This window comes from Manis javanica, chromosome 10 (genome assembly GCF_040802235.1).
Source record: "Manis javanica isolate MJ-LG chromosome 10, MJ_LKY, whole genome shotgun sequence".
In the NCBI taxonomy this organism is placed as follows: domain Eukaryota; kingdom Metazoa; phylum Chordata; class Mammalia; order Pholidota; family Manidae; genus Manis; species Manis javanica.
The window spans coordinates 3668514-3694943 of record NC_133165.1 but is presented as its reverse complement, the minus strand read 5'-3'; the positions used below and the strand labels follow the sequence as shown (position 1 = coordinate 3694943).

General features: G+C 52.4%; 2 protein-coding genes across 17 annotated transcripts; one reads left to right on the top strand and one right to left on the bottom strand.

The window, feature by feature from the left end:
• The first annotated feature begins 27 nt into the window (after positions 1-27).
• ELOB (elongin B) lies at positions 28-4378 on the top strand. Its single transcript, XM_037024514.2, has 4 exons — positions 28-143; positions 270-404; positions 1545-1650; positions 4206-4378. The coding sequence occupies exons 1-4, from the start codon at positions 141-143 to the stop codon at positions 4316-4318; spliced, it is 357 nt and encodes a 118-aa protein (XP_036880409.1). The 5' UTR covers positions 28-140; the 3' UTR covers positions 4319-4378.
• A 371-nt stretch (positions 4379-4749) lies between these two features.
• Positions 4750-22764, bottom strand: SRRM2 (serine/arginine repetitive matrix 2). Of its 16 annotated transcripts, none has more exons than XM_073214646.1 (15): positions 22541-22762; positions 19118-19393; positions 18130-18237; positions 17766-17930; positions 17524-17601; positions 16996-17058; positions 16876-16908; positions 16631-16681; positions 16391-16483; positions 15551-15743; positions 7828-14486; positions 6865-7152; positions 5660-5773; positions 5398-5505; positions 4750-5306 (listed from the first exon to the last, which is right to left on the bottom strand). In XM_073214646.1, the coding sequence occupies exons 2-15, from the start codon at positions 19357-19359 to the stop codon at positions 5297-5299; spliced, it is 8205 nt and encodes a 2734-aa protein (XP_073070747.1). In that variant the 5' UTR covers positions 19360-19393; positions 22541-22762; the 3' UTR covers positions 4750-5296. The 16 variants fall into 16 exon arrangements, 4 of the variants coding, with proteins under 4 accessions (XP_073070747.1, XP_073070746.1, XP_073070748.1 ...); XM_073214645.1 differs by having other exon boundaries at positions 5398-5508; positions 22541-22761; XR_012121940.1 differs by lacking the exon at positions 4750-5306 and adding an exon at positions 5897-6513 and having other exon boundaries at positions 5411-5508.
• Between the last annotated feature and the right edge of the window lie 3666 nt (positions 22765-26430).

Genomic DNA, 26430 nt, shown 5'->3' with positions numbered 1-26430 from the left:
GCGCTTGAAATGGCGGCGGCAGGGAGGGGGCAGGGGCGGGGCCGCTGGCCGCGGGGCACGCTGGGACCGGCGCGCGGGCTGCCGGGAACGGGGCGGAGCGCGGCCGCGCCGGCGCGTCTAGGGGAGAGGCAACCGCCGCGATGGTGAGCGGGCGCGGGGGGAGGGGCGGCCGGCCGGGGCCGGGGCCGGGGCCGGGGCCGGGGGCGGCGGGGGCGGCGGGCCGCGCGGGGGGCCGGTGCTCGGCGCTCACGCCGTCCCGCCGTCCCCAGGACGTGTTCCTCATGATCCGGCGCCACAAGACCACCATCTTCACGGACGCCAAGGAGTCGAGCACCGTGTTCGAGCTGAAGCGCATCGTCGAGGGCATCCTCAAGCGGCCGCCCGACGAGCAGCGGCTGTACAAGGTGCGGCCCCCGGTGCCGGGCGTGCCGGTGCTGCCCGGAACCGCCGACCCGAGCCCAGCGGTGGGCGTACAGCGGCCGCTTAGTTGATGTAAACAGCGCCGGAACCCCCCGCGTGAGGCGGTTGTCGGGGCCCGGGGGTGCGTGCGCTGCCCGGCCGGCCGCGCGTGGGACGCAACGGCGGTCTTGCCCGCGGCGTCCAGTCTCTTGATAGCCCTGCTGTGCAGTTAGGGAAACTGAGGCTCGGCGAGGGGGCCACTCAACCAGCCCAAGGTCATTGGCAGAGCCAGGATTTGAACCCCGATGCCCATGATCCTCTGCAGGCCCATCAGAATCCTTAATACACAGAAGTGGAGGGTGTGGAGATGAGTCAGGTCCCACCATTTCTTCCCCCAATAACTGTTTATTACCTCCAGTCTCCTGCTGATTCCCCGTTTTTCACCCTAGGCACCAACTGCAGTTATTCAGCAAGAATGGCTAGGGACTGGGGGTTTTCATTGAGGAATCCAGTGTGTTGTGGGGTCCCTGGTTCAAGTCTACTGCAGCAGGAGGGCCCTTACTAGGTGCACTGATCTGATTCTGGCTGGAAACTGGGAAACTAATCTTTTGCTCCAGGCTGAGCCTCCACTCCCTTCATAAAGGCCTTTCCTCCCTGATGCTGGAGTTTCCCGGATGAGGACCCTTCCTGCTGCCTGTGCTTATTCGCACGCTGTCCTGGTTGCTTTCTGTGCCCCCTTCACTCAGTGACACCTCCAGGCTGCCTTTTTAGTTGGGAGTCCCAGTAAACCCCATTTTGCCGATAAGCAAACTTCCCTTAAAAAAGAATAACCATTTTGTCCAAGGTGGAAGAGCTAGGATTCAAATCAGGTCTGCCTGTGGCCAAACTGGGTCACCGGCCCTTGAAACTAGATTCACCTGGAGACTAGGTAAAAAAAGAGTTCGAAAGCCCTACTTGGGAGGTTCATATCTGGAAAGTCTTGGGGGTGGCCCTGGAAGCCGGTGCGCTCTGGGATGGTCCTGGGCACTACCTGGGACTCTCTCCCTTCCGTCTTCCAACTTCCACTGTAGTTGCTGACCAGAGAAATCTTTGGGATTTGCCCCTCCTGGGACCTCTCCGAAGACCATGTCTGTCTCTCTCCTCAGGACGATCAGCTTCTGGACGACGGCAAGACACTGGGCGAGTGTGGTTTCACCAGTCAGACCGCGCGGCCGCAGGCCCCAGCCACCGTGGGGCTTGCCTTCCGGGCAGGTGAGGGGCAGCCAGGCAGGGTGGAAACAGCCAGAGAAAGGGGTCATCAGGGAGCCTGCAGTTGTTCCTCCCGGCCTCCAGCACAATGTCTTCCCTGTCCACAAAGTGCAGGCGATGTCATGTGACAGTGTATTTGTTTCCTCATTAAAAAAGAAAACAAGATGCTTGTAGAAACTGAAGCCTGTTTCATGAAGGATTCCAAGATCGCTAGTCATGATACCATCTTAAGTAGGCTTCCTGAGTACCTGGCTGTGTGCTGTTTTATTGCCGTTGTCCCATCTAATCCTCACGATAGCTCTGGTAGGTGAGGACTCCCTGCTGTCTCCATTTTGGAGACATAGAAACTGGGACTTGACAGCAGTCAAGTAGGGAGCCATGGTTCCGATGCAGGCTGCCAGAACCTTGCCTGAGCTGGGCACCATAACTGGGCACTGTCTGCAGTGGATCACCCAGTGTTGCTGTGCAGGCCAGACTTGTGCCCATTTAAAGGATGAGTAGACTGAGTCTGGAGGTCGGGTCATTTGCTGGGACTACCAGATCCAGAATTCAGATCTAGCCCTGCCTGCTCCAGAGCCTGAACTCCCTTCAACCACTGCTGCCCTGAACAGTTTAGAAACCTGAGGGGTGGGAGTGGCTGGCTTCTCTCCAGTGTACCTCCTTCCCCTCCAAAGATTTAAGTTTTATCTCTGGAAACTTAAACAGGGGATGTAGGGTGTTTTCATAGCTGTGGACCCAGGGGCTGTGTGAATGGGTCAATGTGGATGAAGTTACAATGAATTATTTTTCTGGCTTCTTGTAAGAAAATGTTAGCAAGGGCTGAGGGAGAAGCAGTCTTAGCACACTTTTCAGTTTCATAAGGAAATCTGTGCCAGGCCTTGGTAGCTGTGTCCTTGGGTGGCTACTTCACACTTCCCTGGCCCTCCAGGACCCGAGTCCCCATCTCCATAAAGGGGTGTGATACTAGGGCCGGCCTGGGAGGCAGCGCGAGCTCCCAGGCACACCAGGCCCTGGCCTGAGCGCTCAGCAGTCAGACCCTAGGGGCCTTTCTGTGGGTTCCTCTGCCCCTCCCGGTGATGCTGAGGCAGGGGCCGGGCTGCCAGACTTTGTACAGGTCATGCCCTGTGCAGGACTGTCCTCTTTGGTGGTTGGTGGTGGTCGGGAGGTGGGCAGAAGGCTGAAAGTTCTGCTTCCTAAGCCAAGGCCAGGCTGCCTTCTCTTGGAGGAAGTCTTTTTTCTAATTTGAACAAAGGCACCCTACCCCATAGGCTTGTAGCAACTCTGAGAAGGTATTGATAGACCTACTTTACAGATGAAAAAAATCACAGCACAGGAAGGTGATTTCTTTCCCTGTGACCCCCCAGTTACAGCATTGAACGTGGCAGTGAGTGTGGACCCTGAGTTGTCATCACCCCTCAGGCAGGGGATTGCTCCTTAGGGAGCCTCTGTGCAGACTGAGGACTGGCTGTTTTTTGCTTTCCCCACTGGCTTTCACTTGCAAAAATGCCTTTCTGGGTGGGAAGCTGTTTCCTTGTGTAGCTCACAGCAGGACAAAGCCCTTCTCTGGCCTGGAAACTGGCTGACTGGCTGCTTGGTTAGGAAGACAATAGTATCAACTCACTGGTTAAATGGCACTGTCCAGACTATTTCTAAAGAATGTTAGAGGTGAAGACAAGAAATGTCACTGCGGAGTTGAGGCTTTGAAGAATCACCAAGCAGGGCCAGGTGTCTGCCTCAGCACTGTTGGCATCTGGGTCTAGTTGACTGTGGTACTGTCCTGGGCACTGTAGAATGTTGAGCAGCATCTCTGGCCACCACCAGGCCTACCTACTGGGCCAGGTGAAGGGAGTTATTTCCTAGGTGGGTAAAACTACAGGAGAAAAGTTCATGTGCTCCGAGGTGGCAGCAGGAACAAAACAGAGAAGGCCTCTCGGGAGCCACTGTTCTAGTGTGGACAGCAGCTGGACAGATGGGCCTTCTCAGGGGCGTTGGGATGCAGTGATTGTTTACAGAGTGGTTGGGGAAGGCTTCTGTGAGGAGGTGCTGTTTGAGTGGAGCCCTAAAGGCCCAGAAGCAGCCAGCCATTCTGGGTGGCAAGCTGGGACCAGTAAATGCAAAGGCTCTGAGGCACTAAAAGAGAACAGGGGGAACCCGAGGGCACATGTGGAGAGAGAATGGCATAGATCTGAGGTTTTATTCAGTGTGATGGGAAGCTGGGAAAATATAGTGCAGGAGGAATCGCCTGGATTAACATTAAAAATCACCATTTGGTAGAGAGGACTGGAACAAGGAGATGGGGAAGACCAGGTGAGGGGAGATAGAAGAGGATGCAGGCCAGCCCATGGGCTCACTGACATTTGCACAGGGTGAGAAGAGCCCAGGATGGCCAGACTTGGGGATGGAGGGGGCAGGATCCAGTGGGGCCACTGGGTCCTGGCAGTGGGGTGTGGAGAAATCAGGGTTACAGAGGAGATTTGGGGGGCAGGTATGTGCTCAGAGGTCCTCATAAGCTAGAGGTGGCCACCCCCTCCATCTCTCCCCACTCCTCTGTCCACCAGATGAGGCGTTTGAGGCCCTGCGCATTGAGCCCTTCTCCAGCCCACCGGAGCTGCCTGACGTGATGAAGCCTCAGGACTCAGGAAGCAGTGCCAACGAACAAGCAGTGCAGTGAGGCGGCCCCAGGCCAACCCCTAGTGCCCCATTCCCCCAATAAATGAGATTTGGTTGTCCACCTGGTTGCTGCCTTTCTGCACACCTTAACGTGGCCATCACCCCCACTGGAATGGGGCGCCCTCACCAAGGCTCCTCCTTAGCCCCTTGCTCGCCGGGCCACCTTCTCAGCCTGTCCAGCCTGGACAGGAGGTTTGAGGTCTTGTTCCTTCGAAGCGCACCCGTCCCAGGCACCTCCTGACATGCTCAAGGGCTTCTCCACCGAGAGGCACACGTAAGCTGGAGCCTGTGTGTGGGCTTGAGAGCAGGCTCTGTTACGGAGGGTGGAGGGGGAAACCAAAGCGCAGGGCCACCCCGTGCAGGTCCCCCCAGGGTGCACTCAGGGTAGAAGAGCTACTCTCCCCACACCCAATAACCAGACTGTAGACCCAATTCCTGCATTTCTCATTTTTATTTGACAGAAAAAGTTGCTCTTGCTGTACAGATTTTTTAAAAAAACCAAAATGCCTTTAAGAAACGTGAAGAAAAGTTGGGGGGAAGGGGCCACAACCTCACTGCGGGGACAGTAGGGGCTAACTAGTAACTCCTGCTCTTCCTTCCATTAACACTTCACACAGGTTCCCAAGTCCCAAACCATCACTGCCCCCAGGAACTCAAGCCTCAGTAAATGGGGGATGGTACCTCCCAGGCCTTTTCTGACTCAAGACTTGGGGCATCCCAAACTATCCTCCCCTCCCATAACTCCCATTCTCATTCCCCCCGCCCCAAACCCCCCAAAACATGTGAACCAGGAAAAACTCACAGATTAACATTTCACAAGAACAAAGGAAAACAAAAAGAAAGAAGGGAGCCCTCCCCTAAAATGCTGCCAGGGTTCAAAGGGAGGCAGACAAGGATTCCTCCCACGGCTCTGCTGGGGAGAAAGGGGCACTCCCTGGTGGCTCCAGAACTTGGGGTATGGTGTTCCCCCAAAAAATGTTCACGGAGACCTGCAACAGAGAGAGACAGCCATCAGTGCAGACGCCTCGGCCAACCTGGGGCTCCTGGAGGGGGGCCGACACTGGGGTGCCAGCAACGCACCTGGAGGAGCGGTGCCGCGCTGGGTGGGGGCTAGGAGTCTCCCTCCTGCGCTTGTGGCCTGGGGAGCGACTGTCCCCACGTTGGCCTCTCCGGGAACCCCGCTCGCTGCTGCTGCAAAAACAGGACAGACATCAGACCACACACCTGGCAATGCCAACAACGTCTAGCACCTGTGAGCCTCAAAACTTCTCTTCCCAAAAGTTGGTAGTGGCCAGACCCAGCTGGCTACTGTTAGGAGGCAAGAATTCACCCCCAGCCCTACCTCTGCTGGTCTCGGGGAGAGGGCTGGGGTGAGGGGTGGCGGCGTTCTGCAGGCGAGTAGCTGAGGGAACGGGAGTCCCGGAGGGAGTCTATTGGCTTCCGGGGACTGCGGGACCTGGGGAGCAGAGTAGGTCCCCATAGCACCTCACTCTTCCAAACCCACCAGCCAGCACTCAGGACCACCCCCCAGGTCCTGACCACCAAACCTCACACCACACAGGGCCAGCCTCAGACCCACCTTTGTGTGCTCACTCACCCATCCGCCCGCGCACCATCCACTGAGTGCCCCAATGGGCAAGGCACGAGGTGCAGCGGGGGACGCAAAGATATACAGTCCCTGCCCTTGGAGGGGCTGTCTGGTGGTGGAGGCAGGCCAAGGGAGGCTCACTCAGCCCCATGTGTGGGAAAGCCCCACAGAGACCGATGTACATAGGGTCTGGGGGCCCAGAGGAGGGAGACACGGGGCAGGGAAGGGGCAGGGGAGTCTTCGCGAAGGTGCTGTTTGAGCGGAGTCTTGCAGAACGAGGAGTTCACCAGGCGGACAAGGGAATTCCAGGCAGAAGGAACAGCATGTCCAAAGGCATGGGGTTCTCCTTAGACTGCAAGGCGCCAGGTGTGGCTGGAGCACAGGGCATGTGTGGGGGCGGGCAGGAGAGGAGAACACAGGGCAGGCAAGGCCAGTTGGTGAAGAGCCTCACACGCCATTCCCGCAGAGGTGGGGCTTTATCCTGCAGGCCACAGGGCGTCCCGGAAGGATTGTGGAGTGGAGGGAAGTAACCAGATGTGCGTTTTAGAAAGATCCCTCTGGCTACGTGTGGAAGAGAATGGCGTGGAGGCAGGGAGACAGGGAAGAGGCTGTGGACAGAGTCGGGAGAAGATGATGGTGGCCAGACCAGAGCCCTGGCTGTAGCAATGGGGAAACTTCTGGGCTGGAATTCCTGGGCCCTGGGACCAGGCTGCATGTCAGGGGCAGGGAGAGGAAGGAACCTACAACTCCCCAATTCTGGCTGGAGCACCCGCGTGGATGGTGCAGCCCTATGCCAGAACAGGGCACCACAGAGTAGGCGGGGAGAGAAGAGCAGACTCCTCCCGCACAAGCAGACACCACAGTCCCGTCCCAGTGAGACACCCAGTGAGACACCCAGCGGGGCTCTCACGTCCCAGGGTCACAGCCCGCCCCTCCCGCGCAAGCAAGGAAGCACTCACCTCCGTTCGCCAGGGGGCGGCTTCTTGGGGCTTGCAGGTTTGGGCAAGGCCTGGGGGCCAGGCTTAGCAGGGGAGGGGGAGGAGGAAGTAGAGGAGGAGGAGGAGGAGGAGGAGGAGGAGGAAGAGGAGGAAGAGGAGGAAGAGGAGGAAGAGGAGGAGGAAGAGGAGGAGGAGGAGGAGGAGCTGGAACTGGAGCTGCTAGAACGCCTCTTCCGCTTGGCTGGGGTCGGCTCCTGAGGACGACCCTCTCGAACGGGCTCCTTTGGGGCTGGGGCAGGACTGGGCACCCTGTGGGAGGAGAAGGGCGTCACCAGGAGACAACCGCCCGCCCCGCCCCTGCCTTCCCTGGCCTGCAGGAATGGCAGCGGGGGAGGGGGCCGGGAGAGGCGAGAGCGCCGGCGGGCGCCTTCTCTGGAGAGCGGAGGCTGGGCCCCGCAGCACAGGGGATCAAGGCTACACCTCAAGAATGTCCCTGATGGAGGACTAAGGCCCCTGGGCTCAAGTGTGGAAGCCACGCTGGCTGGCTGCCCTCCTCAGAAGGCCACAGGTTTGAGGAGGCCCCTGTGCGTGAGGGAGGGGTGGCTCGGGGAGGGGCCGTCCTGCCTGGAGGCAGGGAGCGGGATGGGATGACCTCTGAAGATCCTTCCAGCCCAGGGAGTTCCTCTTGAGGTCTAACTGCCATCCCTCCTGCTGTAAAATTAAGTCCATTTCCTCTAGTTCTGTCCTCTGTAGAGACGGAAAACTTATCATTATCCTCTAGAGAATGAACCTTTGGAGACTTTCATCTGTCCCGTCCTCCCCCCATTGCCCCCACCCCAGCAGTCTCTTCTACCCCCGACCTAAGGGTCGCAGTCCCCATACCTCCTTCAAAAAGCCAAGGGCCTCTGGACACAGCTTTCCCTCCATGTCCACCCACCCCCACCTCTGCCCCACAGAAGCGTTCTGCCCGCCCAGTCTCCTCACCTTTTCAGTGCTGCCTCAGGCTGAACGGGAAGGCTGGAGCCCTCCGAGTCGCTAGAACTGGAGCCAGAGGACGAGGATGATGAAGAGGATGACGACGACGACGAAGAGGAGGAGCTAGAGGACGAGGAGGAGGAAGAGCTCCGCCGCTCCTTTGACGGCTGCAGGGCGGCCAATGCAGAAGGCTGCTGGGCCCCCACAGAGGCAGGTGGTTCCCCACCTTCAGGGTGGGACGCCCCAGGGGCAGGGCCAGAGAGCATGCCGTTATGGTCACCAGCAGAGGACGTGGTCTTGGCCACCATCCCAGAGGAAAGAGACTGAGACCCTGCTACCAGGGTGGTCTGGACAAGCAAAGATCGGGATTGGTCAGAAAAACCAGAGGGCACGGGGGACCTAGGGCGATCCTGACCTGCAGAGAGAAGAGACTGGGAAGGAACCTGGACCATCCTAGTGGCAGGAGAGGGAGCCCGCTCAGAGGTCATTCTAGACTGGCTTGGGGCAGATGGTGGGGTTCTGGATCTGGCTCGGTCAAGGAGCATTGGTGAGGTTCTGCCACTAACACGCTCATAGGCAGAGAGGGGCACCCTCGGGCTGGTGAGGTTTGCACCAGACAAGGCTGGAGCCATTCTAGCACTGGTAAGGCTTGCAGGGGCCAAGGCTGGAGGGGTTCTTGAGCTGGCAATATTCACAGGAGCTGTGGCATGTGCAGATCTAGGACCCACCAGGTTTGCAGGGGCTGGAGCCTGAGCTGTTCTGGAGCTAGAGGGGTAGTTTGCAGCGCTCGGAGGTGTACCAGAGCCCGAGAGACTCAAAGCTGCCAAAGCAGCTGGGGTTCTGGCTCCTGCCAGGTTCACAGCTGGGGCCGTGGGGGTACGAGGGTCAGCAAGGTTCACAGCAGAAGGTGCCACTGCTGTTCTGGGGCTAGCCAAGTTCATGGCGGCCGCTGCAGCTGGCGTTCTGGAGTCAGCCAGGTTCACTGCTGTTGGTATGGCAGGTGTCCTGGCACTGGCCAGGTTCATAGCTGCTGCAGAAGCTGCAGGAATCCTGCTGGCAAGGCTGGCAGCTGGGGCCGTTCTGAGACTCATGAGAGGCACTGGAGCAGGAACCTGTGACATTCTTGCAGCAAGGCCAGCAGCAGACATGGATGGAGGTGGCCGAGCAGTGCCAAGACTGATAGCTGTCAGGGCAAGTGCGATTCTTGACTGAGCATGATTTTCTGGCACAGATGTTCTCGGGTGATCAGGAATTCGGGGACCTGGGCCATCCATCATGGAGCCCCCAGCTTGCTGAAGAACAGACATGGGTGTTCTAGAGCTGCCAAGAGGTTCGAGCATTCCAGGTGATCTACAGCGGTCCAGGGGAGTTGGTGACATGCTGGGACGACTGAAGCAGCTCATTCTGGAGCTACTAAGTGCTACCGGAGGTGTCCGGGACCCAGAGTGATTCCGTGTGGCTGGAGGAGTAGCAGAACGTGAACGATCAGAACTACTTCCAGACGCAGAGCGCCTGCGGATGGCTGGGGGAGATCTTGTTAAGGACCGTTTGCCCCGAGTGGTTCTTGGAGTACGCGATCTAGAACGGCGGCGGATGGCAAGTGGTGAGCGACTTCGAGAACGTTTGCGAGGCAACAGTGGGGTTCGAGACCTAGAGCGGCGTCGAATAGCCAGAGGAGTTCGGGACCTGGATCGGCGGCGTGTCACTGGAGAGGTTCGTGAGCGGGACCTCCTTCGGGTCACTGGAGACGTGCGAGAGCGAGATCTCCTACGGGTGACGGGGGATGTTCTGGATCTTGATCTTCTGCGAGTGACAGGAGAGGTTCTGCTTCGAGACCGCCGCCTGGTTACTGGTGGGGTCCTGGATCTGGACCTTCTGCGAGTCACTGGTGGAGTTCTAGAACGAGAGCGCCGGCGAGTCGGTGTTCTGGACCTTGACCGACGGCGGGTTACTGGTGGTGTTCTGGACCTGGATCTCCTTCGGCTCACTGGGGATGCTCTGGATCGAGATCTTCGTCGAGTCACTGATGTCCTGGACCTTGATCGTCTCCGACTGACCGGTGAAGTTCGAGACCTGGATCGACGTCGGCTGACCAGAGGTGTTCTGGATCTGGATCGCCGGTGAGCGGCTGGAGAGGCCCGAGATCTGGAGCGTTTCCACGGGGCTGGTGATGTGCGTGAACGAGAACGCTTTCGACTGGCCAAGGGTGTCCGAGAGCGGCCTCTTCGGCGTCGAGAGGAAGTACGGGAACTCTCCTGCCGGGCAGGAGACCTTGAGTGGTAACCTGAGCCTCCCCTCCGCCGCCGAGTAACCCTAGACCTTGACCTGCTCCGCTGCCTTCTCCGAGAGGTTGACTGTGAAGACCCAGACCTATCTCGACGTCGGGCTGTTCTGGTTTTCTCCCTCCTTGAGCGGGAACGGGACCTCTGGAGCCCACGCGGCTTTGGTGAAGGAGAACGGCCCCTCCTTGATGTTGTCTTAGTACGTGGGGATGAAGCCGAACGCCGCCGGCGCGAGGATCTCAACTTTTCAGTTGGCTCTGGGGAAGACACTGAGGGACTTCTCCGGCGTCTTGGGGGAGTTCTCGAGGGGGTCTCTGGCGAGGAGGATGCTGAGCGACTTCTCCGCGAAAGCCTGGCCTTCCTAGCCAGCTCAGGAGATGATCGAGAGCTACGACGCCGAGGTGGAGTGCGAGACTTGGTCTTGGGCTCTGGTGACGACCTAGAGCTTCTTCTAGTAGATCTGGACTTTGGTGGGTGTTCTGGAGAGGACTCAGAACTGCTGCTTTCTTCGGGAGAAGCACCTCTACCTTTGCTTGATGAACCTGAGCTGCTCCTTCTAGGAGGGACCCGAGGGGCAGGAGCCTTGGGTTCAGGAGAGGAATCAGAACCACTCTGTGCCCTGGGTGCTACTCTTGACTTTTCTTTAATTTCAGGGGATGAGCCAGACCTACTACGCAGAGGAGAAGGTCGGGACTTGCTGTCCACCTCTGGAGATGATCCAGAGCGACTCCCCTGTCTAAGTGGCATTCGTGTATTAGCTTTAGAATCAGGAGAAGAGTCTGACTCACTTCTTTCCTGAGGGGATGTACTGGGTTTCCCATCAAGTTCTTGAGAAGATCCAGATGGACTTCTCTGCCCAAGAGGCGTCCTAGCTACAGTCTTCTGTTCAATTGATGATTCTGACCCACTTCTTTCTCTCTGGTGGGTAAGACACTTGTTGAGCTCTGGGGATGATAGAGAACGACTCCTTGGCCTAGGAGTCTGGGGCAAAGCTTTTGGTTCTGGAGAAGAATCACATTCACTTCTCCCCCTGGACGGTGTTCTAGGTATATCTTTCATTCCAGGAGAAGACCCGGATAAGCTGTGCCTTGAGGGAGTCCCAGAACCATCTCGAAGTCCTGGGGAAGACCCAGACCTGCTTCTCCTTGAAGGAGTTCTGGGTAAACCATCCTTCAGTTCAGGAGAAGCAGAACTGCTTCTTTCTCTCGAGGGTGTTCTGGGGACAGCATCAAGAACTGGTGAAGAGACACTTTGATTTGAAGACAGTCCTACTTTTCCCACTGCATCTGGGGATAATTCAGAACTGCTGCGTCTGGAGGACCTTCTTGATTGTTCTTTCATGTCTGGAAATGGATCTGTTTCCAACTGATTAGGAAAAGGGCCATTCAAATCTTTGACCTCAGGAGAAAACCCAGTATTCACTTCCGCAACAGAGCCTGAATTTCTAAATTCTAAAGGTGATCCAAACCTGTCTTCCCTGGAAGGGGAGTTAGACAGTTCTTTATGATCTGGAGAAAAATGTGGCCCACTCCACGTTGAGGCCACTGCAGGGATGTCTGCTTCCAAAGAAGCCTGTGACTGGCTTTGGTCATGAGTTGCAGACACAGTAGGACTTTCTTCTATTTCAAGAGATGATTCAAAATTACTTCCAGCCATTTCTTTAAGTTCTGGAGACAAATGGGGTAGAACCTGGTTTGAAGACTCTTCTGTTTTCTCTAACTCCATTAATTCTTCATCATGGCTTGGCTTAGCTAACACACTGCTTCGGTCTTTTCTATCTGGAGATGACCCAACACTACCTCTTTCTCCTGATGAGGTTCTAGCTGTCTCTTTGAGTACTGGTGAGAATTCAGGCCTATCCTGAACTAGAGGACTCAATTTGTTTCTCAGTCTAGGAGATGATGCAGCAACATCCTCCTGAAGGAGTAAACCCATTTTCTCTTTTGATTCAGGAGAAAGTTCCAATCTACTCGGCCCAGGAACAGATTTAGAGTCCACTGCAGGATACAGAGAAAAGTCTGAATGGCCCCTGCTCTGCTCAGGAGACATTCCAGATTTCAGCCTAGGACTTGACAATTTGTTTTCATCTTGTTTTGCTGGAGAACTGGGTGCTACTTCAGCAACTGGAGATGAGGACCTAGACTGGCCAGTCTTAGATGTTTGAGACTTGCTCTGCAGAGATGGAGATTCAGAGTGACTCTGTCTTATTTCTGGACTTGAAGTATCAGATCTGGGGTCTGGTGAAGCTTGAGATTGTCCTTTCTGCTTTAGAGATGAGTCGAAATAGCTCTCTCCTGGAGGTGGGCTAGGCTTTACTACTGGGCAGAGGGAGGATCCAGAGCAACTCTGTACTGCTGAGTCTTTAGGGTTCTCTTGGGAACATGGTGACCTTGATCCAGAAAGACTGTGCCCTGATGGAGTTTGGGGCTTTGCTTTGGGGCACGGTGAAGGAGACTCTGAGTAACTTCGTCTTGGTGGTGTTCCAGGTTTCACTTTGGTATCTGGTGAGGAGGACCTAGATTGACTGTGTCTTTGCACCAATCTAGATTCTACCTTGGAACAGGGAGACTCTGATCTGCTTTGCCTTGGCGGTGTTTTAGACATCACCCTACTAGGACTTGGAGAAGAGGAGCGAGAATGGCTTTGGGCTGGTGATGTTATTGCCTTTACTTTGGGTTGTGGAGATGACGACCCAGACAGGCTCTGTCTGGGAGGTGTGTTAGATTTCACTCTTGGAGGAGAGGACCCAGAACAGCTATGTCTTGAAGGGGTCCTAGATTTTACCTCAGGGTCAGGTGATGATTCTGAACGGCTCTGTCTTTGTGGTGTTGCAGATTGTTCATCTGCCTGCGGACTTGTTACACACCCTTGCCTTGGTGGCGTTCCAGATTTCACTTTAGGTTGAGGAGATGAACTGGAATGACTCTGTCTGGATGGTGTTTTAGATTTCTGATTAGAGGGTGAAGAACCAGAGCGACTTCGCCTTGGTGGTGTTCTAGATTTAGCTTTAGGCTGAGATGATCCAGAGCGACTGCGCACTGGCGGACTCTGAGACTTTTGTTTAGGGCATGGAGAGGACCCTGAAAGACTTCGTCTCAAGGACAAGTGAGATTTTGCTTTGGACCGTGGCGAAGAGCCAGACCTGCTCCGCCTCGAAGAAACATGGGATTTTTTCATTTCTGGGCTTGAGTTGGACCTGCTCCTTCTCTGTGATGTTCTGGATTTGTTCTTCCGCTCTGAAGATGAACCAGACCTGCCTCTTCTTTGAGGTGTTCTAGAATGAGACCTTCCCCGTCTAACTAGACTTCTACTCCGGGATCTTCCTCTTCTCGCTGGACTCCTAGACCGAGATCTTGCTCTCCTAGCTGGAGTTCTGGAGCGTGACCGACCACTTCGTCTAGCTGGGGTTCTGGAGCGTGACCGACCACTTCGTCTAGCTGGGGTTCTAGAGCGTGACCAACCACGCCGGGCTGGGGTTCTAGAGCGTGACCTGCCACTTCTCCTGGCTGGCGATCTACTACGAGACCTCCGTCGTACTGGTGATCGGGTCCTAGATCTGCGCCTAGCAGGTGTTCTGGAGCGAGACCTACCCCTCCGGGCTGGTGTTCTGGACCGAGATCTACGCCTAGTAGGTGTTCTGGATCGTGATCTCCGCCTGGCTGGAGTTCTAGAACGAGACCTGCCCCGCCTAGCTGGAGTTCTAGAACGAGACCTGCCCCTAGTGGCTGGCGATCTAGAGTGTGACCTGCCTCGCCTTGCTGATCTAGACCTGCCTCTTCTCTGGGTATTTCTGCTCCTGGACCAGCCTGGTCGCTGAGGAGACCTAGAACGGCCACGTCGCTGGGGGCTTCTAGATCGTCCCCACCTCTGTGCAGACCTGGACCTACGCCACTGAGGGGACCGAGAATGGCCTCTCTTGGTGGGGGTTCGAGACCGAGACCGCCCCCTCTTAGTGGTGGCAGGGCTTCGGGACCTCCCCACCCTACGAGAAGGAGTATGAGAATGTGACTTATCCCGCTTTACTCGACCATGTGAACGACTCTTGGATGCGGGAGAGGAAGAAATTTCTCGGCGGGACCCAGGAGCTGGTGTGGGCTTAGGACTTTCAGGGGAAGAGCTGGCATGCCGAGAAAGTTTGGTCGGTTGAGGGGATGGTGGACAGCTCTCAGAAGATGACTGGGGAAGTTTCTCAGGAGACTTAGGCAGTGAGTGGCCCCGTGTTGGGGATGCCTCAGATGGGGGTTTCACTGGCTCCTGACTTAAGGGGGTTGTTGCAAGAGGTTGCGGGGAGCTGCCATGTTGCTCAGCAAGGAGCAGGGCGGGAGCAGGTGGTTCTGGGCCTGTGCTGCTCCTTTCCGGAGAGGGACTAGGTTGAACTGCAGATTTCTAAGAATGGAAAAGAGAGCAAGGATAGGGGTATGTAAGCACCAAAACTTCCTATCACCTGTAGAATACCAACACCCTTTTCAATAAACTTTTCCTCTACACATCCCATTATATCAACCTGTACTCTTCACCACAGGAAAATACATTCATTCATTAAGAGATCTTATAATACAAAAAAAAAGGGAAACATGAAGGTGACTCTCAGTCACCTCAAGAGTCTTGTAATCTAAGAGAAAAAACAGAGTGCAAACAATACACTACCTTTTTACAATAAATAATCATTACAAAATGCTGTGAAAACAGTAAAAGAGGTTCTGCTAAGTGGAAAAACATAGCAGCTTCCTGGAACGGATGGTATTGATGTCACCCTTAAAAATAACTGTATTAAGAAGTAAAAGAACAAAGGCAAAGATTTGAGGACAAGATATGTGTGAATAAGAAAAACTAAGATGAAGTAAAGGAAAAGCTACAAAAGAAGACCAAGTCATAAAAACTTTGAATGTCAAGTCAATAGGAAGAGAAAATTAAGTTCCTGAGGTAATCCAACTTATAGTTTGGAAACTACCTCTGGATGACATGGAAAATAGACAAGACAGCTAAGAATTTCACAAAGAGTAATTAAAATACACTGTTAACAGAAAACATGATTAAGGCTTGATTTAAAATGGCAAGTATAAAACCATTTCATAGTAGTGTTTTCAGACTGTAAGCAGAAACCCAGTGGACTGAAATATTTAGTGAGCCACAAGCATTTAGCTAAATAAAAATGCTAAGGCATAAGTAGTAGAAAGGTAAGTATAATTTAAAGAAACATGTTCAAGGTCTCTCTGTCTGAGCATAAACAGGATGGTGATGTAAAACCTATTCCTGTCCAGTGACATTTGAAAACCACAATTCTGAACGACTTGCAGATGCAGGTGAAAACTTGGTACATGAAAAGAACACATAAAAGTAGAACTCAATTTTTCTTAGCAAGTTCTTCTCCCCTCACTTCAAACACCTTGCTTGCCTAATAAACCCATAGCCCTGAAACCCAATGAGTATGCACTAACTGAGGAACATACCTCTTTCTTATCTTTGTCTTCATAAGGGCTGCTAGGCTGCTTTGTAGAAGGTTCGAGGTTGCTAGGCTGCCCTGTGTTGGTGGTGCCTGGTTCCCTGGAAGATGCATCTCCCTCCCCTCGACGCCCTGAAGCAGGGGAAGGACTTTGCCCAGTCAAGGCTGTTGCATGAGTTTTTGCTGCAGCACTTCGAGACCTGAGGGAGGTAATTGAGGACCCAGGAAAGGAAGGAAATCAGCTCAGGGGAGAACAGAAAACCCCCTCCCCAGTTCCCATCTACCTTTCCTGACCACACAACCCTCTTTCAAAAAGCCTTCTCTTATTCACAAAACTGAAATCACTCATTGAATCCAAGTCCAGTTCACTTTGGTCCTTCTCTTCCCGACACAATCCCCAAAAATATGTTCTCCCTTTACCCCTTTTAATATTCACCTCCCCCAAACCTCCCCAAACCCACCACCCAGCCCACTCCCTACCCACTTCATTCACAACTCACCTCTGAGCCCACCTCCTTCAGGAAGCCTTCCCCGATTAAGGAAGCCAGGGTAAGGATTCCTTCCTCCCCCAGACACCACGAACAAACCACCACCCCCACTATTCTGGCAGTCCATATACATCAGAACAAAACAAAAAATAACAAAATAACAAAAAAAAAAAAGAAAAAGAGAAGGGGAAATGTATATGTCTGTCCATCCTGTTGCTTTAGCCTGTCAGCTCCTAGAGGGCAGGGACCGTGTCTTCCGAATGGTCTGTGCAGCGCCTAGCACACCGTGGGCGCTCAATAAATATTAAGTTTATTAGCCCACAAGCCCCTCTCCCCCCTCCTCCTGGACCACCCCTTACCGACTGCGAGACGTATCAGAAGAAGAAGCAGAGTCAGCAGAAGTTGAACGAGGGGCCCGGCGGCTCTTGGGAGCTGGTGTTGTACTTCGTGACCTGAAGGAAGGCCACCACCACAGCTCAGGATGCTGTCACATGCACTGGATTCCCCTCATCCATCCCTCAACCCTTTCCCAGTCAGGGACATGTGAACAGATTCTACCCCATCTCCTAGACTTGCTAATTCCCTTCAAATTCACTCACCGCTTCCGCTTTTTGTCCTTAGATTTACGTTTGCTCTTTGGAGTGGGAGACCTGAGAAGTAAGGCAAGATTATTAAAAATATATATTTTTAAGAAATACAAATAAAAATGAAACGGAAAGAATTGGAGAAGTTGACAGCGGAAGATGAAGCTCCCAAGAAACCCCCTAGAGAACAAGCAAGGCTACTAAGCAATTGCTCACCACTCCATGTGGCACTATATACTCTCTAACCCAAGAGCTCTTACCTATGCTTCCGTTTCTTGGATTCAGATTCTGACCTGTTGGGGAGAAAAACAAAACATAAACCAATATCTATGCCTGAACTCATCAAGCCTCTCCGGTGGCTGTGCACCCCCACCTCATACCTGTGCTTCTTCTTCTTAGAGCTCTTCTTCCTCTCTCGTCGAGGAGAGCTGCTCTCTGACCTGCTAAAGATCAGTTCAGAAACAAGGTCATTCTGCTTGGCTCCTTCCCTGGCCCTCCCACTTACAATCTGCCCCTGAAAAAACTTCCTGAAGCACCAAACAACTCCAACGCCACCAGTGTCCCAGACCTCACCCCAGGACTTATGCTGTTCTCCAAAAAGCACAAGTACCTCCTCCCCCTTAAGTCAACAAACCTCAAAATGGAAAAGAAAATCCCAGAAATCCAAGATGCTGCTAGCCAGTTCTTAACTGGCAGAGCTGCAGAATCAACCCTTGCACCCTGAGCACACACACATTCCTTCCCCCCATCTGAGATCTCAATGTTAACTCCCTCTCTCCTGGCTTTTCTGACAACTCTCTCCTGCTTCCCAGAAGGAAGAATCCTCCATTTCCAAAAAGAGAGAGAGAGAAAAGGAACATGACAAAACTGGTCCTCTGGCTGCTAGAGTAACTTTCCAATCAACTTACCGCCCTCTATCTTTCTTCTTTTTCTTTTTCTTTTGCTTTGGGGTTGGTGAACGAGAACTGCTGGACTCACGAACAAGGCTGGGGAAAATTGATAAAAAGCAGGGATGGGCGCTAGGACAAATTTTCTTAGACATTTTAACTTCAGAACAAAACCTAACGAGTATGGGAAGAAACAGTCCACTGAAAAAAAAAAAAAGAGTGCTTAGGATTAGGAAGAGAAGCTGACACTGGGTGTTGTGTACCTGTAAGGTTTGGGAGGCTCGGGAGCTGGTTGTTTAGCTTCTCGAGCACGACGTTGAGGATCAAAAGAGCTGCCATCCACATAGGAATCACTGATGCCAAAGGCAGCACGAAGTCGCTCATTCTTCTTTTCATTCAATTCTGCCAACTGGTGAGTCTCAGTTACTCTAGAGGAAAAAAGGGCAAAGGTCTAAAAGAGATAGAGAACGAAGGACAGACTCACATTCACAAAACTGTAGGGAAGAGCCAAACAAGACTGGGAAAAGACGGTCACCAGCGGGAAGGAGGTACAAGGTAACAAGAAAGGACAGCAGAGGCAGCAGTTTAGGACGACAGAAGAAACCAGGGGAGAGTGAGAATACTCACACTGGCCTCTGCCCTGGGGTCTCCTCCTTGCCCCCAGGGTTCACATCCTTCTCCAGCAACATGAGTCGAAAGGTCGCCACTTTTTCCTGAATTTGCTGTTCCTCGTACCTGAAGAACAAATCCCTTCAGGGTTAGAGCTTGATTGGACAAACCCCAGTCCCCTGGTTCCCAGCAGGATCCCTTTCCTCTCCACGCACACAGAGAACTTTTCACTCACTGTCACCCAGAGGGCCCTTATCTTAAATCCTTCTGATCTTTTCCTGTCATGTTTCTTCCCTCCACTTCCTACACCCTCTAGAACAGTGGATTTTAAACGTGCTACACTCCACGGGCCAAGAGAAGAAAGTTAAGCAGGCAGAGTTCCAGGTGCTTCTCCCCAACTTTGACAAGAACAGGTTTTTCATTTCCTGGGATTCCAAAGTAAGGTGCATTGTATAAAAAAGGGGCGCCACTGCTAAAGTTTGAAAACCACTGCTCTAAAAGGTTTTCTGCCTGAATGTGCTCCTGTTACAAATTCTACTTCCCTACCCAACCCATGATCTCCTCTCATCCAGGTATTATTCCAGTTCCTGTTTCCCTGCCTTTCTACTCCTAAGGCCTCAATCCTTAAATGCATTTACCTTCCTTTCTCTACCAATGACAACAGCCATCAGCTTAACTAGCGCTTCTCTTGCCCGGTCTGTTTTTTGCCTGATCCACCTCTCCCTTAAACCACATTTTTGTTTCTCAATAGACCCCGTTTCCCCATATACCTCCATCTAAATACTTCAGACTCCCTCAGGCTGCCTCATGTGTCCCAGACACACAGTCAGTCCTCATCTCCGACTTTGAAACTTCCCTAACTCAGCTTGCTAGCTCCTTTACCTTCCTCCCCTCCTTCAACTCCTCTCCAGGCCTCTTCAACCAGCCCTAAGCTCCCTACGTCCCACCTGACTCCCCCAGCTCTGCACTCGCTCAGTGCTTGGCTCTCCCCCAGACCTCCCCTCACCCCTGCTCTTCCATCATCTCCTCCAGCTCGAGGCATCGCAGCTCCACGCGCCGCTTGCGCTCGTGGTCCAGGATGTCAGGATTAGGCCGCTTCACCAGGGCAGCCTCCAGGCGCCGCAGTTCCTCCTCTCCCTTGTAGTCAGGCCGCTCACCCCGGCGGCCCCGCACCAGGGACAGGTTGCGCTGGACGTAGCCGTTGGTGCCGCTGCCCCGGGGCGTCGGCAGCCCGATCCCGTTGTACATGGCCCCGTGGCCGGGGAGGGGGGCACCACCGCTCCTGAGGGGGAGCGGGGAGACACGGGTCAGGCCCCTGGCCCCAAGCTAACCACTTACCACCACCCAAATCCCTGCTCTCCATCCCTATTTCAACCCGTATCTCCACACTAAACCTCCTTTAGCTGCGTAATCCTCCTGCTCTAACAAAACCCCTTCATCTTTCCCACAATGCTTTCTTTCTACCAAATCACAGTCCAGCTCCTACAATCTTTTCCTCCAAATGCCATTCCTGCTTGCACCTAGATTTTCTTCTTTTTCCACCCTACACAAACAAGGATCCTGTTTCTCTCAAAACTCTCCACACTGTCCCTTTATTCTCCTTTGGCCCCAATACACACAAGCAGTGTCCTCATCAACTACTCTAATTCCTAATCTCTGGTAACGACTGAGGCTTCCAAACACGGTACAAACACCATACATCTGTGGCACCCAAGGGCCTGCAGTCCAAGTCCAAAGACTCTTCCAAGAACTGACCTAAGGATTTCAAACTACAGTTAGGAATACAACATGTACTAAAATAGCCCCTAGATATCCAAACAAGTGGACTGATTGGATAAGATAAACCAAGTGCACTGTGCAGCCTCACTCCCAGACTGAAGGCCAGCATGCACATCACAAACCCACATGCAACCTAGATACATAATCCTCTTATACTTGAACTCCCAAGTAAGGGGTAATTTCCTAGATTCTAAATATTTATAGCTCTTATCAACTACCTGATACCTCATTCCTTCAATTTCCTTCCCAACAGAATTCCCACACCATGTACAGCTCACCCCAGTCTCACCAGTGCCTGTTAAATACTACCTGTTTTCAACTCAATGCTCTGAACACACCAAACTAGCCTCCTCTGTTCCAGTTGTTCCCAAGCCCTCTCTACATACCTCGCCATCTACTTTACACCTTGCTTTCACTAACGATAAACACTTAGCTTTCCATATCAGTCCCTTCTATCTCACCTCCTAGTTTTTCTTACGCCCCTGCCTTACCCTTCTTCATGCTAACATCTCCATGCCTCCCACCAGGTTCTACTCTCCCGACCTCTCCCAACTCCAGCATGACTTTGAAAAGCTCTCAAAACCCCAGTTTTTCTGGTTAGAATTCCTGACTATACATACTCTATTCCTTTTTCCTACTATATATGTACTCTACTTCTCTCCAACTCATCCAAGATACTTTCACACAGCATAAATGTGTGAGGGAAAATTACCCCAGGAAAAAAAAACCAAGAAACAAAGTGGAGAGGTTAGTGATAGAGAGAAAAGAGAATTGTTTAAAATGGCTACATTTTAAAAACTCCAGGGTAAAGGAACATCGTATAAATACCTAGGTGACTTACTAAAAAATAAAAAAAATAAGCACAGGGTAATATTGAATGGAAGGGAGTAGCCCAACTCAACGACAGTTTGGACCTTACTCTCCAAACTCTAAAGCTGGGTCCCTGCTCAATTCCAGCAGCAGACTCAGGATCTTTTTAAAAATAGTAATAACCGGACCGGGGGTAAGGAGTCAGAGATGAGGATGAATCTAGGAAAGGCAAATGGAAATGCACACACACACAAAAATGAGTAGTTTTTTTCTAACACAAGACATGAATTTCTCTACCTCCCAACCCTTTCATTTTCTCAAATACCACCTTCCCCACTCTAAACCTAGGTCCTTCTTTGCCTCTCTATACCCCACCTAGTCTCTACCTCTGCAGAATGCTTCTGACCTGCAATTAATTCTTCAGCCTCACCATTCACCCACACTTCCATACCACCTCACACAGTAATCCTCCCACTCCCTAGGGAGGGAAAACCAGCAGCTACTAAGCAAAGGGTATTAAGTAACGACGAATTAGAGAACTTTTAGAGAATGAGACAAAAAAGGAAAAAGAAAATAAAAAAGGAAAAAGCCACACCACCATCAAATGGAAGGACCAAGAGGGCTGGACATCAACAATACACACAAATTGCCAGCTAGATTAACTTTTTTTAACACTGGGATTCTTAAACTGGGGTCCACAGACTGTGGGCATGCAGAAGTTAAAGGCAGAAAAAATAACAGCAAGCTGCATAATAAGGCCAGAGAATTTTCTGTTGGAAAATTATGCCGTCACACTAACGAGATTAAAGAAATAATCTCGAAATTCAGTATTAAGAAATTCAATAAAATAAACGCACCAAAAAGGAAGCAGAGGGGGCGTGCAGGAAAATGGACATAGGCACAGCGAACTCAGCACTGGGGCACTGCAGAAGCTGAGTGGACACTATGGAACCCAGAAGCCTTAAAATATTAGCTCAAAAAGAGACTTAAGTCCACACACCTAAGAGAGAGAACAGATTCTCTTTGAATTTCTCATCCAGAAGACACCTTAGATAAGCTTGAGTGGAAGGCTAACAACGTGTCAAATAACGCCTGAAATAGTCCAGCGTTTTCTTCCCAAGGAAGGGCTCCAACAGCTTCCCCAGCTTTAACGCAATTTTTGGGAAGACGACGTAAAGTCCCCGCCGCCCCAACCTCTCAAACAAGGAGCACACGGTCTGCTTTACATACCTAGGCTGAATACACGGAAATTTCTTTAAAAAGCTTGGGGCTTTTCCCTCCCCGATACTCCATGGCAAACGGTCACGAACCCGAACTGTCTAAATCTCCGGGGCATCTAGTTCAAGGCCCTCCCTGCGCCGGCTGAGCCACCAGGGCCTATTTTCGGCCTTGAGGAAAGACAGAGCGGCCTGCATGGCGCTCCGCAGTCTTGGAGGCTCTGGGCCGGACCACAGACCTTAGGGGGAGCAAGAACTGACCTAAGGATTCCCCTGGGGGGAACTGGGCCCAGGAGCCTATCCCCGCAGCCCCCACCAGCGGGGAAAATGTCCGAAAGAGCAGAAACCGAAAGGCGCGCGGCCCCGGCCTCGCCGAGAGCGTGCGCGTGCCCGAGCGCAAGCAGCGGCGCGAGCCGTTGCCAGGGGGGAGGGCAGTAAAAGCCCGCGCACGACGAGAACCAAGGGGAGGGGGAGGGGAAGCAGGCGAGCGAAAGCGTCCGCGCGAGCTAGAAGCGGTGAGAGCGCGTGCGCGCGGCGGCCCAGGCCGTTCTCCGCGAGCCTTGGCCTCGCGCCGAGACCACTGCCCCTCCCCCACCTGTCTCGCGCGTCCCTCACCCTCTCACCCGCCGCCGCCTCCGCCCGCCGCCTCCGAGGGGGAGAGGTGCCGCCGCTGCCGGTACTCGAGCTCCCGAATCCCTCGGGGCGTGGAGCCACCGCCTTGCCTCGCTGGTCCGCCCGCCTCAGCAGACACCGACGCCTCCTCGCTTCCTCAGGGGCCGCAGCAGGCTCCGACTGCGCCACTCGCACCCCGCCTGGGCCGCGCTGCACGTCAGCACGACCAACTAAGCGCGTCAGCGCGCAGCCGCGCGCGGCGCAGGGCCCGCCGGGAACCGTAGTACTCCTTGTAGCCTTGTGCGCAGGCGCTGAAACTACACCGGGAAGTGTAGTTTCTTAAGACCCAAGGGCGGTTCAACTCCGCTGCGGAGAAACTACGAGTCCTGTCGGCCCGTGCGACGAAGAGCGCGGGGAGCGGACAAGAGCGGCAACGTATTACAGAGGATTTCCGCAAGGCGGGGAGGGGCACAAGGCTTAGGCCCACACCAAGCGACGCTAGAGAGCTCCTCCACCTCCCTCCTTTACCTCAGAGCATTCTGGGAGTTGTAGTGCTAGCGAGGCGCGGAGCCCGTATGTAGCTTCGCCTACCCCGGCCCTCCCCCAACCGCGGGGCACGGCCGCCATCTTGTGTCCCGATGTTTAGAGGCGATGGGTGCCTCTTGGTGACCGCGGGCTTCCCGGGGCTCCTGTGGCCGTGCCGCACCCGGTGTTCTGCACCGGAGGAGCCCCCTGAAACTCCACCCAGGGGCAGCCCCGCAGTCCCAGAGCCCGGCTTCAGGCCTAAGGCTCCAGGCAAAGGCCGAGTCTGCCGGCTGTGGTGTTCGCAACTTTAATCGTTTCAGATGGTGCGGAACCGGCTGGAACCTGGTGAATGATTTTTTGTTACCTCCGGGTGAGGCGGCCAAGCAACGCTGCGGTTTTCTCCAGCAGAACCCGAGTTGTGTTACATGTGAAAGGACAAAAGCGTTACAACGCCCTTAAATATGTCACTCCTCCGTAGAGCATCTCCCACTAATTTTACGTCCGTTTTGTTGAGCCAGAGAACCAGCCAGGCCCCCTATGAGGAGAGCTGGAAGAAGCTGGGCGGCTCAGCCAGGCCTCAGTTTCAACCCGACGCCACTCCTTGCTGGGGCCCTGGGACTCCCCCTCGGCCGCCCTGGTCATCTCGGCCACGTGATGACCGCTGAGTGAACTGCAGTCTGCTTGCGTTTGAGGCATTGTATTTGATATTAGGGAGTTTTCTTTTTAGCCTCCCCGCAAGATGATGAACTTACGGCAGGTGCCAGAACCAGGAGACCGCCGTTGGTGTAGGAGGTCAGCCAACAGTGCCGGGCCGCTGGAATCCCGCCTCCATGCACTGGGGCATCTTTGCCCGCTGCTTCCGTGAGCCGGCCGCACCTCTGGCCTCATTTACGGTGAAAGTGCCAAAGCTTTTGTCTTTCTGGGCCTGAGCTAGTGTTTCTGAGGCTGAACGAGCAGAGTGGTGGTTTCTTAAAATCCACCACCTCCAGTGGGACCCTTTTGTGGAAGCAAATTTCCAGTGATATTTTTCTCTGTATTTATCAAATATTTTGTGCTAAATTGTGAATCAGCACATTTAATGCAGATGACAAGCCCATGGGTGTTACTCTCCCTATGGGGAGCACAGTGAATTCCCTTACATAATCGTAGTACAGTTTGCAAAATCAGGAACATAATATTGGAACAATAATCTACAGACCTTATTAAGGTGTCGATTGTGAAGGTAATAACCTTTATAGCAAAAGAAATTCAAAAACATTGCAGGTATCGCATTCATTTGTCGTCCTTTTTAGGTTCCTTTAACCTGGAACAGTTCTTCTTTGTGATTTGTGACATTGCCATTTTTGAAGAATACAGGCCATTTATTTCATAGAATGTCCCTCCATTTGGGTTTGTCCGACATTTCATTATGTTTAGATTGAGGTAAGACACTCGTGGCAGGAAGGGCACAGAAGTGATGCTGTGTTCCTAGTGCGTAATGTGAAGAGGTACTTACTGCCCAATACATCCATCACGGCGGACCTGGATGCTTTGGTGAAGAAGGAGCCAAGCAGGTTTCTCTGCTGTAAAATTTCTAGTTTACCCTCCCTGATTTAAAGAAAAAAAGTCTCAGTGGAAAATGTATTTAGAAACTAAGATCTGGATACTGTAGGAATACTTACAATTACCCTGGAGTCATTACTTCTAGACCCTCTTGACCGATAGGGCTGGGAAGTGAAGGAGCTGTGTGCGTCCATGAGTTGACAGTGATTTCTCTAATTCCAGTCTAATGCTATGGGGTTCGTTCTATCCTTTGCCATCTCGGTGTTGGGAACTCCATTCTCCGATGGTGAGGAACCTGGCTCCCATTTCCTCAATCTGTTTACTTATTTGCTCAACCCTAGTATTCCAAAAGCAGCTTCAGAATTGTTCACCATGCTTCTGTGAAAAAATATAAAAAAAAAAGACAGCCTACCAATTAGAGTTCAGTAGTTCTTTAGAAGTTTTTTTTAGCCTGAGGGAGTGTGCTCTAAACACTATATTCAAAACTTACATAAATTGGTTGTTTTCTCCCCCTTGTGTTTATGTTACTCATTTGAAATATGCTTGGTTCATTTGTATTACATTTTAGGATTTTTTTTTCCTCCTATCCTTGGAGATTGTATTTTATTTTTTCAGATATTTGAAACAATAACATAATTCCAAAAGGCAGATCAGTACAAAAGGCATGTTCAGAGGAGTGTCTTTTCTCCCAGTCCCTCTTCTCTCTGCAGTTCCTGCCTGCCATCTTCTGAAACTGATGTCGGGACTCTGCTTTTTCCCTCCAAGGTTTCATTCTGCTTACGTGAGGTGACACATGCATATTTTCTCAATTCTTTCTTTCACGAATGCAGCACGTTGCAGATCTTCTGTACTGTCCTTTTTCACTTAGCAGTGTATCCTGAAGATCTGTCCTTAGTGAGCTCCCAGGGATGGATCTCTACTCAGCCACTCTTTTATGAATGAACATCTAAAGTGTTTCCAATAATTGTAATCACAGACCATGTTGCAGTGAGTCAAGGAAGTGCATATGCGTTTCATATTGTTGGGGGTATATCTTGGATGGAAATTTCTCAAAATGGGATTGCTGGGGCAACAGGTAAAAACGTGTAGTATAGCTAGTAATGACAGAGTTCCCTCAGTAAAGGTTACACCAGTTTGCATTTCCACTAGCAAAATTTGAGGAGACCTCCTTTCCCACAGCCTCACCAACAGGGTGGGTTGCTATAGTTTTGGTAACCTGATAGCTGAGAAATGGTTTTTCAGTGTAGTTTTTAAGTGCGTTCATGTCATGCAGCCCCATCCATTTCAGAACTACCTCATCCCCCAAACTGAAGCTCTGTCTGCATTAAACACTAACTCCTCATTCTTCCCTCCCCTACCCCTGGTAACCTCTATTCTGTTTTCTGTCTCTATGAATTTGCCTATGCTAGGCACCTCATCTTCATGGAATTATACAGTATTTGTCCTGTTGCATCTGGCTTATTGCACTTAGCATCATGTTTTTCAGGTTTATCCATGTTGTAGCATGTGTCTAAATTTCATTCTTTGTTATGACAATGTAAGACCACTTTTTATGTATCCATTCATTCACTCATTGATGGACATTTGAGTTTCCATGTTTTGGCTATTGTGAATAATGCTGCTGTGAACATTGGCATATTTAAATTTTCGTGTGGACATATGTTTTCATTTCTCTTGAGAATATTCCTAGGAGTGGAATTGCTAGGCCATACGGTAATTCTATGGGTAACTTTTTGAGAAGCTGTCAGACTGTTTCTACAGGGCCTGCACTGTTTTTCTTTCCCCCAGCCACACATGAGGGTTCCAGTTATCTTGTTATTTTCTGTCTTTTTGA

Excerpts from the sequence above, each read along its gene's own strand:
- SRRM2 (XM_073214645.1), bottom strand. The coding sequence starts at position 19,359 with ATGTACAACGGGATCGGGCTGCCGACGCCCCGGGGCAGCGGCACCAAC. Across the intron at positions 17,602-17,765 it reads GAGCCTCCCAAACCTTACAG|CCTTGTTCGTGAGTCCAGCA; the intron begins GTACACAACACC and ends AATTTTCCCCAG. Across the intron at positions 7,153-7,827 it reads CCTGAGGCAGCACTGAAAAG|GGTGCCCAGTCCTGCCCCAG; the intron begins GTGAGGAGACTG and ends CTCCTCCCACAG.
- ELOB (XM_037024514.2), top strand. Across the intron at positions 405-1,544 it reads ACGAGCAGCGGCTGTACAAG|GACGATCAGCTTCTGGACGA; the intron begins GTGCGGCCCCCG and ends CTCTCTCCTCAG. Across the intron at positions 1,651-4,205 it reads GGGGCTTGCCTTCCGGGCAG|ATGAGGCGTTTGAGGCCCTG; the intron begins GTGAGGGGCAGC and ends TCTGTCCACCAG.